The sequence below is a fragment of the Leucoraja erinacea genome, chromosome 4 (genome assembly GCF_028641065.1).
Source record: "Leucoraja erinacea ecotype New England chromosome 4, Leri_hhj_1, whole genome shotgun sequence".
Classification (NCBI taxonomy): domain Eukaryota; kingdom Metazoa; phylum Chordata; class Chondrichthyes; order Rajiformes; family Rajidae; genus Leucoraja; species Leucoraja erinaceus.
In genome coordinates, this window is record NC_073380.1 from 31,464,972 (window position 1) to 31,478,350 (window position 13,379).

The 13,379-nt window shown below is 46.2% G+C and overlaps 1 protein-coding gene across 1 annotated transcript in view; it reads right to left on the reverse strand.

Annotated features, from left to right (window-relative positions):
* LOC129696244 (protein APCDD1-like) overlaps window positions 1-12,282 on the reverse strand; it is a 41,811-nt gene extending 29,529 nt beyond the window's left edge. Inside the window, exon 1 of the mRNA XM_055633950.1 lies at window positions 11,585-12,282. Coding sequence (XP_055489925.1) covers window positions 11,585-11,645 — 61 coding nt within the window. The 5' untranslated portion in view covers window positions 11,646-12,282. The remainder of the gene's footprint in view (window positions 1-11,584) is intronic.
* Between the last annotated feature and the right edge of the window lie 1,097 nt (window positions 12,283-13,379).

Genomic DNA, 13,379 nt, shown 5'->3' on the forward strand with positions numbered 1-13,379 from the left:
GCACCTATTGTCTATTGTCATGTTTACCTTCATTGGGAAGAGGACTGGGACAAGGATTGGGACATCATGATGCAGCCATATAAAGTCATTGGTGAGACCACACTAGGAGGACTGTGGCTATGCAGTTCTGAGCACCCACCTATAGGAACGATGTTATTAAATTGGAAAGGATGCAGAAGGTATTCACCAGGATGTTACCTGAGCTGTAGGGAGAGGTTGGATAAGCTAGCACTTATATTGTTGCAGTGTAGGAAGCTTAGGGGTGACATTATTGAAGCACAACATCATGAGGGGCATGATCTTGGATTCCTCAATACAGGAGGATAAAGTGAATGCCCCCATGCTCAGTTTAGTTAGTTTATTATTGTCATGTATACTGAGGTACAGTGAAACAAAAAGACTTACACATGATTACAACCAAGCCATTATTATTAAAATAATTAATATGCCTTCTGTGGCAGTGAAATCCACAGATTCACAACTCTCTGGGTGAAGAAAGTTTGTCCTCATCTCAGTCCTAACTGGCCTAGCTCTTATTCTTAAACTCTGACCCCTGGTTCTGAACTCCCCCTACATCGGGAACATTTTTCCTGCAGTTACAGTGTGACAATCTAGCAGGCAAGCAGGATGCTTTCACCAACCACCTCCCCATTTGAAGGCCACTATCTTCCACCGCTTCTATCCAGTGCTTGGTACATACTTCCAGCAGCCACTGGTTGTCCTCCAGGATGCACCGAGCCACAGCCTGATCCATGCCGGTCACCAGGGCGAATACGGCACAGAGACTCTCACGGCAGCTGTGCAATGCGTCCGACGCCTCTTATGGCCCGGGACACTTACACTGAGGCTGCTCCATAGCCAGAGCTGCAGCGAGCAACTCACCAGCCTGACAAACACTCGCCAGCCCCGGCTCCCCGTCCGCATCTGCCCCCGCCGCTGGTTCTGCGTCCATTTGGCGGCGCGACTCACCCGTTGCAGCAGCCCCTACAGCCTGTCTGTCTTTTTTTTTATTTTTTGTCTAGTTAAATGTAGTGTTTGGTGTTTTTAATAGTGTTTTTAAATGTGTACATGTGGGGGGCGGGGGGGAAACTGTTTAAAATCTCTTCCCTGTCCGGGAGACCCGACCTTTTCCCTGTCGGGTCTCCGTTGTCGTTGGGGCCTAGCACCGTGGAGCGGCCTCCAACCTGAACGACCCGGGGGCTGCAGAGCTGCGGAGCTGCGGACTCGGAGCGTGGGGAGCGGTGGTGACTCGCTGCTGCAACGCGTCTCCTGGGGCTCGGAGGCTCCAGCAACGCAGCCGCATGTCCGGTGAACTGGGACATCGGGAGCTCGCGGGTCCGGAGGGGAGAGAGAGACCGCTTCCCGGAGCTCCCGCAACGCGACTTCTCCAGCCCTTGTTGCGGGGTTGGAATGACCCGGACCGGGACAGTACATCACCTGGCGCGGCTTCATGGCCGTGGGACTCACCATCGCCCGTGGGGGTTCCAACCTTGTACTTTCAGACCGGGAGCAGGGCCGTAAATCGCCCCGCGCGGCCTAAAATGGCCGTGGGACTTATCATCACCCGCCTGGGGCTTGGACATCAGGAGAGAAATTGAGAGCAGGGGAGAGAAAAGACTTTGCCTTCCATCACAGTGGCTTCACTGTGATGGATGTTTGTGTGAATTTAATTGTGTGTATGTCTGTAGGACATTGTCTTTGTTTGTATGGCTGTGGAAACAACATTTTGTTTTAGTCTCACTGGGGCTCAAATGACAATAAATTTGTATTGTATTGTATTGTATTGTATTGTATCCCTCCCTCAGCCCCAGCTCTCCAACACCCGCGGCCCATGCAGTTGATATTAGTTTTGAAATTCTCGTTGATCACAGAATTTCTCACAACAGAGCGTGAGAATTGGGTGAAATGCGTAAGTCTCACGCTCAATGCGTGAGAGTTGGTAGCTCTGTAATTTCCTTTTTAAAGGTATATCTTTTTATTCTTAGGCTATGACTTCTGGTCCTAGACTCTCCTGCTAGTGGAAACATACACTCCACATCCACACATTTCACTATACGGTATGTTTCAATGAGGGTGAGGCAGCATCTCTGAAGAAAAGGACCTATTGCTTTTCCTGACCTGCTGAGTTACTCCAGTTTTCTGTGTCTATCTTCAGTGTAAACCAGCATTTGCAGTTCCTACCTAACCAAATTTCAATAAGGTTCCCCCCTCATCCAAGATCAAGAATTTGTCAATCTCTGCCGTAAAAATATACATTGACTTGCCTCCACTGCCATCTGCTTTCAGTTTAGTTTTATGAGCCTCCAAACTTTGCTTCCAAATTTTACTTCCACTCTGGCCCTCTGTTTATCAGCTCCATAATTGTTTGCAATCGTTTGCTGCATTGGATGAATTTAAATTACAAGTGCACCCTGACTTTGCAGTCACAAGGTGGAGTATGGAACCAATAAGTGGCATGAGATTCTCTGGAGACAGTAATCTCTCCCACGGCTTTAATTTGACATGCATGGGTTGTAAATTCAATGTAGCAGCAAACCTACTTTAAAAGGAAAATCAGATGATCCATTGGAGCCCTGAGCACACAGTAATTCTTCTCACCTGATATAGTTGAAGAAACCGATTCTCCCCTTTCTGCTTTCTAAATATGACTGATGATTGAGTATGTGGGTCGTGTTAGTGTGAATTCTGTCTGGTGTATATGTGTCAACTAAAGGCTTTTCCCGCAAGATAGAACGAAAGTTAAACTGTAAATATCAATTTCACATTTATTAAATGCATCATAAAAGATTTTACTTGCAACCATGGCAGGTCTTGGCACAGAAGGAAATTATTTAGCTATTTGTGTGTTTAGTTGCGCTTTGTTGGAACGATCCAAAACTAATTTCACTGTCCTTGCTCTCCCATTAAAAAACACACTCCGCCTTGGTGTTTATCCACTTTCCTAATGATTCATTAGGTTCATTCATAGGTTCACCAGGTTAATTCCAGGGATGGTGGGACTGACATATGATGAAAGAATGGATTGACTGGGCTTATATTCACTGGAATTTAGAAGGATGAGAGGGAATCTTATAGCAACATATAAAATTCTTAAGGGATTGGACAGACTAAATGCAGGAAAAATGTTCCCGGGGGTCACAGTTTAAGAAAAAGGACATTTAGGACTGAGATGAGGAATTTTTTTTTCACCCAGAGAGTTGTGAATCTGTGGAATTCTGCCACAAAGGCAGTGGAGGTCAATTCACTGGATGTTTTCAAGAGAAAATTAGATATAACTCTTAGAGTTAACGGAATCAAGGGGAGAAGGCAGGAACGGGTTACTGACTTTGGATGATTATGTTGCAAGGAGGTCCTGGCTCGAAGAGCTGAATGGACTACTCCTGCACCTATTTACTATGTTTCTATGCTTCTAGTGCTGTCACAACCTCTGACCAGCAAAGAATTCCATGCCCCAACATCATTCAAAACAAATAAATCTTGTGCCGTTCTTATTCCTTAAGGGCCTGTCCCACTTGGGCGTTATTTGCGCGTCATTTACACTACATCATTTGTGCGTCGTGATGAGCACGTGACGCGCGCATGGCGCATGGCGAGACGTGATGGTGTAGGCAGTGACGTGCGGTTGCGCGCGGCGCCCCAGGATTTTGGGATTCACAAAACTTTGTGCACCACCTGCGTGATGCGCAAATTACGCCCAAGTGGGACAGGCCCTTTAATCTCTTTAAAGCCCTGTCCCACGGTACGAGTTCATTCCAAGAGCTGTCCCGAGTTTAAAAAAAATCAAACTCGTGGTAAGCATGGAGAATGAACGTAGCGGGTACGTCGGAGCTCGGGGACGTCTCTTAGCGCTAACAGCAGGTGCTCGGGAAGACTCGCTAATGGCAGGTAAGCACGGGAAGGCTCATGAAGACTTTTCAACATGATGAAAAATGTCCACGAGAGCCCCGAGTACCGACGAGTGGCCATTACCGTAAATCTCCGAGTTCGAATCAGGGCAAACTCAGGAGAACTCTTGGAATGAACTCGTACCGTGGGACAGGGCTTTTAGCAAAACTTTGTTTAATTCATGGCACCGCCATTGTTGTCTCCTGAGACAGAGGAATATGAATTAAGCAGCGAGTGGAATGAACGTGATGTACCGTGGGCATTCAAATTCACTTAAAATAACAAAAATGCAATGATTTCCAAACACAATCCTGAAAACCTGTTTATTTGATTGACTTCTCCTGTTATAGAGTCATGCAGCGTGGAAACAGGCACTTCGGCCTTAACTTGCCCACGCTGGCCAACATGTCCCAATTACACTAGTCCCAACCTGCCTGCCTTTGGCCCATATCCTTGTAAACCTGCCCTATCCATGTACCTGTCAAATTATTTCTTAAATGTTTCAATAGTCCCTGCCTCAACCACCTCTGGCAGCTCATTCCATACACCCCCCACCCTTTGTGTGAAAAAGTTACACCTCCGATTCCTATTTAATCTTTTCACCTTCACCTTAAACCTATGTCCTCCGGTTTTCAATTCCCCTACTCTGGGCAAGAGACTGTGCGTCTACCCGATCTATTCCTCTCATGATTTTATTCGCCTCGGTAAGATCATCTCTATGCTCCAAGGAATTGAGTTCCAGCATGCTCAACCTCTCCCTATAGCTCAGACCCTCTAGTCCTGGCAACATCCTCATAAATCTTCTCTGTACCCATTCCAACTTGACAATATCTTTCCTATAACATGGTGGCAAGAACTGAACACAAGACTCTAAATACTCTAAGGTAGATATAAAAAGCTGGATTAACTCAGCGGGACAGACAGCATCTCTGGAGAGAAGGAATGGGTGATGTTTCGGGTCTCGGTTTAAACCAGCATCTGCAGTTCCTTCTTACACTCTAAATGCGGCCTTGCCAATGTCTTAAATAACTCAGGGCTGCCAACATTGGGTGACAGTTGGGAGTGAGGGGGGGTGGACAACTCCCATTGGTACAGAACATTTGCATTTTTCAGCTTGAAATTGTGCAATATGGTGCATACTGCAGCGAGTCTTTTAACTTACGCTTGAATACAATATATATGCTTTAAATTGGAGCGTTATTGAAAGGGGGGAGGCTGTGCGATCACTGATCACTGGCCTTGGGAGTACCCGGTGAGGGAGTGGAGCAACCGAGTGGGGAGAGGGTGTGGAAGAAGGGTGTCCCTCCCTCCCAGGGTAGGAACTTTTTGAAATTTGATGTATTAAAATCATGTTTTAGTGCATTGTAGAAGTATGATTTCAATGTTTTTTGTACGAAGTATTTTTAAGAGGTAACTTTATCGACACAAAGGGTGATGGGTGTATGGAACAAGCTGCCAGAGGAGGTAGTTGAGGCAGGGACCATCCCAACATTTAAGAAAAAGTTAGACTGATACATGGATAGGACAGGTTTGGAGGTATGGACCAAAAGCAGGTAGCGTAGCTGGGACATGTTGGCGGGTGTGGGCAAGTTGCACTGAAGGGCTTGTTTTCACACTGTATCACTCTATGACTACATTATACCTCCACCATGCATGAATGCTTCAAAATCAAGTGATCGAATTTTATTGCCATATACTCAAGCATAGAAACATAGAAAATAGGTGCAGGAATAGGCCATCGGCTTCGAGCCAGCACTGCCATTCAATATGATCATGGCTATTCATATCTGTTCCCGCCGCTGGTTCTGCTCCCATCCCTCCCGCAGCCCCGGCTCTCCAACACCCGCGGACCATGCAGTTTATCCGAGTTTTGAAATTTTCGTTGATCACAAAATTTCTCACCACTGAGCGTGAGAAATTTCTGATCAGCGTGAGGGCGTGAGAGTTTGCTTGAGGGCGTGAGTCTCACGCTCAAAGCGTGAGAGTTGGCAGCCCTGTATAATTGCAACATGACTTCACAACTTCTATACTCAATACTCTGACTGATGAAGGCCATTGTGCCAAAAGCCTGTTGTGTTGGGCATTTCTGTGAAGTGCTTTCGGATTCACTTTTACCCAAATTGCACAATATAGAGCTATTTAGGCACAAAGAGATACAGCAATGAAAGAGGCCCTTCAGCCCACCAAGTCCATGCTGACCATCAACCATTCACTTGCACTAAATCCACTTTCTAAGCACACTCCCCTCAATTGGCCCCAGACTCTGCCTCTCACTTGTACACCAGACGTCATTTACTGAGGACAACTGTTTATCAAACTAATGTCAACCTAATCTGCATATTACGTTGGATAAACCTGCGTGATCCTGGGAATGTGGGAAAAAATAAGAGTAACCAGAGGAAACACGCGCGGTCACAGGGAGAACATGCAAACTCCTCACAGACAGTACTAAACCCAGAAGAGAACCCAGACCTTTGACATTGTGAGGCAGTGGTTCTACCAACTGCACCGCTGTGCCATCCAATATACGTTTTGATTGTAGTATAAGCTGTGAAACAAAGCTTTGTGCTGATGCTAAGGGGATATCCGTTAAATGGAACAGAAGATGCTGGTCTCCAAATAATCACATGAAGGAGTAACTCTCGCTGGAGCAACTCGGCGGGTAAGGCATCACTTTTATAAGATACGGATAGGTAATGTTTTTGTTCTTTGAATGAGGATACGATTTGGATTTGATTTGAGGATGTGATTTGGATTTGCAGAACAAAAGATGTTCCTGGAGACAGAATGAAGTCTGGTTGCATTGAACACAAAGTGTACAAATCACAACTGATAGAACCAGCTGGAACACTAGTGCAAGGACCCTTATCATAGTTCAACCTGAGCAAATGTGTAACAGAGGACTCCCTGATTTATGGCCCTGTCGTAGGGACACATTCAGAGATGGACATCAAGAGCTGCTGGAAGACCATCAATTTGGTGAAAGACTCTCTTTAATCTGCCCGAAAATTGTTGGTCTCCCAGCAGAGTGAGATGTCCGCCAGAGAATGTTGCTGACTGACCCATTCCAGATAGCAGGAGTATGTGCTGAGAGACTCGCTGAAGCTGAATGCCAAGGCTCTGTGGGAGAGGACACAGTCTAGGGTCCTTCCCTTGCTGGACATTGGGAGGGATGAGTGTGCATTTATTTTGAGAGGAATAGAATGTAAAAACAGGGATGTAAAGCTACGGCCTAATAAGGCACTTTCAGACCGCATTCGGAGTATTGTGAGCAGTTTTGGGCCCTGTATCTGAGGATGTGCTAGCGTTGGAGAATGTCTAGAGGAGATTCAAGAGAATGATCCCAGGGATGATTGGGTTAAGATATGATGAGCGTTTGATGGCACTGGGACTGTACTCGCTGGAGTTTAGAAGGATGAAACGTGGCAATAAACTAAACTGAGACAACTAACTTTCAATGAGGGGGGACCTCATTGAAACTTAACAAATAGTGAAAGGCCTGGATAGAGTTGATGTGGAGAGGATGTTTCCACTAGTGGGAGAGTCTAGGACCAGAGGTAATAGCCTCAGAATTAAAGGACGTTCCTTTATAACGGAGATGAGGAGGAATTTATTTAGTCAGAAGGTAGTGAATCTGTGTAATTTGTTGCCACAGGTGCTGCGGAGGCCATTTCAATGTATATTTATAAGGTGGAGTATGATAGGTTCTTGATTACTACGGATGTCAAGGGTTATGGGGAGAAGGCAGGGTTGAGAGGGAAAGATAGATTATCCATGATTGAATGTCTACTCTGACTCAATGGACCAAATGGCCTAATTCTGCTCCTATGACATGAACTTATGCTGGGGACACCCTTCAAACAAGGGATATCACCCCAGGGGGGGCACATGCATGGCAATTATATGATGTGTTGAGATAATGGGAAATGCTAAGATTACTGGGTACAAATGGCAATATTGAATATAAGAAGATAAGACACAAAATGCTGGAGTATCTCTGCTGGTCTGGCAGCATCTCTGGAGAAGAAGAATCGGTGATGTTTCAGGTCAAGACCCTTCGCCAGACTGAGAGTTAGGTGAGAGAGAAACTAGAGGTATGAAAAGGTACAGAGCAAAAAAACCAAGTTTACTCCAGCATTTTGTGTCTATCTTCGGTGCAAACCAGCGTCTGCAATTGCTTCACGTACAGTATGAATACTAAGAATGTGTTAAGAGCCTGGCATGATAGTTGCCTTGTATGTATCTTTTATTCTGAATAAAATTTATTTTTGAAATAATAAAAATTCTGATGTAACTGGTAAGAACACATAGAAATGAGCAAACTGAGCTGGACAAGGCTATGCACCATTTAAGCAGAGACTGCCCACTTACTTACTCCCATAACTAAGCCTACATCTCATCATTTCTTCTTAAAAAATTAATCACACGCACATATATTCTGACTATTTTCCTTGCTCATTTAAGCACCAGTTCAATTAACCCACCACAGAGAGAAGCGGTTGTTGATAGGAGAGGGATGAGGTTAGAAGCGATGTGATGTGGAGGTAGATCCTTGCATTAAGAGTCAGGTTTATATCAAAACAAATGGGCTTATACATAGAGATAGAGTGGCTCCCAGGATAGTCATCAATATGAATATTGATTTCTCTAATTATGTAACCTTTGTATTCCACCCCCCCTCCCCCCCCCACCCTAGTCATCCTGCTAGTTTTACTGTCCTACTTAGTTTCACTTCGTACCCCCTCATTATCACCTCTTCCACAGCCAACAATGGACCATTGTGGGCTCCACATTTCCTTCATCACCCTTGCTGGCTTCGATTTGTTCTTTTCATACCTTTTCATTCTTTTGTTATTTGTACCTCCTCATGCCTCCAGTTTCCCTCTCCCCTGACTCCCAGTCTGAAGAAGGGCCTCGACCCTAAGCGTCACCTATTCCTTTTCTCCAGAGATGCTGCCTAACCTGCTGAGTTACTCCAGCATTTTGTGTCTGTCCCAGGAAATCAATCTGGGTTCTGGCACCAGTCCAACTTCCTGATATTTGGTCAGGGACGTTAGTGTACAAATAGTCTGTCTCGGGAGAAACAGCAGGAGAGTGTAAACTGAATTGAAGACCTAATTAAAATTCAGTTGGCAACGTTTATGAGAAATCCTTTATTATTTATCCTGCATTGTCATCCCAACTAACATTTTGCATATTTATCTACCAAAGCGCCACTGAGAGAGAGGATCGCTCAATTATCTATGTTGTGTACGGCGATGTATAATGCATTTTGAAGTCGCTTAAAATTATTCGTACAAGAGGGATTATGGAGCAGATGCGGGCAAATGGGACCAGCTTGGATGATGTTTTGTCGGTCGGCATGGACGAGGCCTGTTTTCCACGCGGTGTGACTCTATTGACTATTGATAGTGGGGCGTTTTGACGTATTTCACTCTAAGGTCCGAGCGAACCAAGTCAAAAACTGTTCACTGTTGATTCTATTAAAGTCGTTGTCATATTGCATGGAAACAGGCCCTTCGGCCCAATTAGTCGATGCCGACCAAGATAACCCTATCCAAGCTAGTCCCATTTGGTCCATATCCCTCGAAGCCCGTCCAAATATATTATCAACGTTGTTATAATACCCGCATCAACTCGTTCACCTGGCAGTTTAATTTACAGAGGCAATTAGAGGTGTTTTAGTCCTGAATGATTCGCAGTCCCATTCTGGGTGAACTTTTACTAACTTTGCACTGAAATCCGTGACACTGTACGTAGGGACTTTTCTTACTTGAATGAACAAGTGAAGACAACTGAGCCGACGTTCACGAGCGGTCTCGGGGGGTGAAATGACAGGGCGAGCTAGCACAGAGGGTCGGGCCAGTCAACATCTCAAGACAACATGGATCGGTGGCCTTTCGAGTCGTGACCCTTCTACAGACCCGAGGAAAGTCATAACATGCCGGAGTAACTCAGCGACTCACGCAGGCAGCATCCGTGGAGAACATGGAGGGTATTATGGAGAGGGAAGACAAACATGTTTAATGCTGGGTTAAGGAGACACCGTTCTCCAGAGATGCTGCCCAGCCCGCTGAGTTACATCCAGCACGTTGTGTTTTTGTTTTGTGTAAACTAGTATCTGCAGTTGTGTGTAAGAAGGAAATGCAGATGCTGGAAAATCGAAGGTACACAAAAATGCTGGAGAAACTCAGCGGGTGCACCCGCTGAGTTTCTCCAGCATTTGTGTGTACCTAGTATCTGCAGTTCCTTGATTCTACCGGGGAAGGTACACAACCTTTCTACCGTGAGGTTGAAGAAGGGTCGCCTGTCTATTTATTCTCTCCCCAGACGGAGTTTGACCCGTCCAGTTAATCCCGCACAGTGCCATGTAACCCACACATTTCCTGCTTTTAAATTGTCAAATAAAATGCCAACTCTTTAGAAGCTGTGCCTCCGAGCTCTTTAAATGCATTTATTTAAAATATATATATATATAATTAACTTCCTGGGTAATTTAATTTCAACAGGGAGCCTGGATTCTCGCCCTAACTGGTGCAGCTTTGATGTCCCGGCACCGACATCTCTCTGCCCCTCATCCTCGCCCTGCCATCCATTGACAGTCCGGCCGAGCTGCCTGAAAACCGGCACAAGCTTTCTAAAATAGACACAAGAAAAGCTGGAGTAACTGAGCGGGCCAGGCAGCATCTCTGGACACAAGGAATGGGTAACGTTTTGGATCGAAGCCCTTCTGCGGACGTCTGAAGAAGGGTCTCAACCCGAAACGTCACCCATTCCTTCTCTCCAGAGTTGCTGCCTGTCCCGCTGAGCTACTCCAGCTTCCTTGTGTCTACCTTCGGTTTAAACCAGCACCTGCCGTTCCATCCTACACAACGTTTCTAACCTTGACCAAGGCGAGAAGCTGCGGCGAGCGCCACTCGCGGAGACTACACGCTGATACCGGGCTGTGGAACCGTCACCTCCCGTCCGGGGCAGTGTCTGACCTGGGACTCCCTGCTTCGCCCTAACACTTAATCCGCTTCACTTGGTTGTAGTGAGAACCGTAACCGGGCCATTCATGGTGTTATACGGAGTATGGAGTCATCAATTGTTATTTTTATGTAAACACTCTGTATAGATACACACGTACAGACACACACACGCACACACACACACAACACATATACAGATACACGCATACACACCCCAACATTCACAAACACACATTCATACACAGAGATACACAAGCATATACATGCACACACATTGATGCATGCATACACATATAAAACTATAAACACACGTGGATATAGATTCACAGGCATATACCCACATGCATACACACAGCACGCATACATGCACACACATAGACACGTACATTATGTTTGTATGTGTGCGTATATAAATGTGACAATAGGTGCAGGAGTAAGCCATTCGGCCCTTCGAGCCAGCACCGCCATTCAAAGTGATCAGGCTGATCATCCACAAACAGTACCCCGTTCCTGCCTTCTCCCCATATCCCCTGACTCAGCTATTTTTAAGAGCCCTATCCAGCTCTCTCTTGAAAGTATCCAGAGAACCGGCTTCCACCGCCTTCAGAGATACACAAACATAAGCACACAAGCGCACACACACACACACACACAAGCACAATCACACATGCACAATCACACACACACACACACACACACAAGCAAGGAGCTTAAATGGTATAACTCACCGGGGAGAATTAGTATCAGCATCAGGTAAGAGGCGGCTGCTTTAAGGCGGTGCTGAGCCATCGCGCACACACAGCAAACTGCGGAAACTTTTCCAGCAAACTAATCCAGCTGCGGGTCCGAGCCTCCGCTTTGATCCGCGTTGAGACAGACCCGTGAGCAGCAAGTTCCGTGCGGGCGGTGCTGGAGGCGAGGAGGAGGGAGAGACGGGCTCACCCTTCACTCAGCTCCCTCTCCTGTGGTTGATCTTCAGATCGCCGCTGTCCCTTCCACTCCGAGGGGTTCCCTCCCCACTTCTTTTCAATCCGGTGGCGGCGCAGTTAAAAGTCCGTGTGAGCTCGATGAGATAAAACTATTTCCAAGAAACTTTCGCTGCCTGTGTGAGCGGAGAAGTGAAGAGATACAATCTCTTCTTGCTTCGCCCTCTGGGATTAAACACAAATCCTTCCTTGTTTCGCCCAGAAATCCCCACTGGGGTTTTTTTTTAAATCCCTCTTTACTTGGCCCAGAAATGCCTCTGGGATTAGAAGCGATGATCCCGGAGAGACGCTGGAAACCGTGCGAGAGCCCCCGGTCCCACTGCCCCCTTTGCCGGCTGCACAGAGTGGGTCAGCGCGTTTGCCGAGTCCTCGCTGTTCCCAGCGCTGGCCGAGGGTCGGGAGGTGAAGACTGCCTCTTCAGCGCTGTCTTCAAAGGAATGCCTTTATGAACATCATTCTTGCGGCCCGGGGGAGGAATCAGATGTCATTTTTATTGGTTTAGAGCCTCGGATCTTTAGGCGGTGCAGAGAGAGAGAGAGAGAGAGAGATCACAGCCTCGCCCCTCCCCAAAGTCTCCTTCAGTTTTATTTTGATAAATTAACTATCTATGTAAAGCAAGTTTTGTCTGTGTAAGAAGGAACTGCAGATGCTGGTTTAAACCGAAGATAGACACAAAATGCTGGAATAATTCAGCGGGACAGGCAGCATATCTGGAGAGAAGGAATGGGTGACGTTTCTTTCTTCAGTTTTATCTGCTCTGGGCTTTTCATGTCCTCTATCTTTCAGTCTGAAGAAGGGTTCAGGCTTGAAACGTCACCTATTCCTTTTCTCCAGGGATATTGCCTGACCCGCTGGGTCACTCCAGCATTTTCTGTCTGTCTATCTTCGGTATGAACCAGCAACTATCTGCAGTTCCTCCCTCTACACGTTTTCGCTTTCGATGGAGGAAGCGGACGAGGTAAATCGCTGCCTTAAACTTGCAATTATTTATTCATCTTAAATCACAACGACGATGTTACATTTATATAGTGCCTTTAGATTTGAACACCGGCAGCCCAATGATCAGCCACGATCACATTGAATGGTGGTGCTGGCTCGAAGGGCCGAATGGCCTACTCCTGCACCTATTGTCTATTGTTTATTATCGACAAGGAACCACACCACTTCATTTCACTCCTGCCATCAGACATTTTATTTTTTTCTGGAACGTCAAAAGTTGAGGAGAGACATGATCAAGGTGTATAGAATTATGAGATGCATAGATCGGGCAGACAGTCAGGACCTTTTTTCTCAGGTTGGAAATGTCCAGCACTAAAGGGCATAGCTATAAGGCGAAAGGAGGAGCGTTTCATGGAGATGTGTGGGGCAAGTTTTTTTTACAGAGAGAGTGGTGGGGTCTGGATCACACTGCCAGGGGTGGTGGTGGAGGCAGATACCATAGTGGCATTTAAGTAGCTTATAAATAGGTACATGGCAGTGCAGGGAATAGAGGGATATGGGTCATGTACAGGCAGAGGAGCTCAGTTTAACTAGGCAT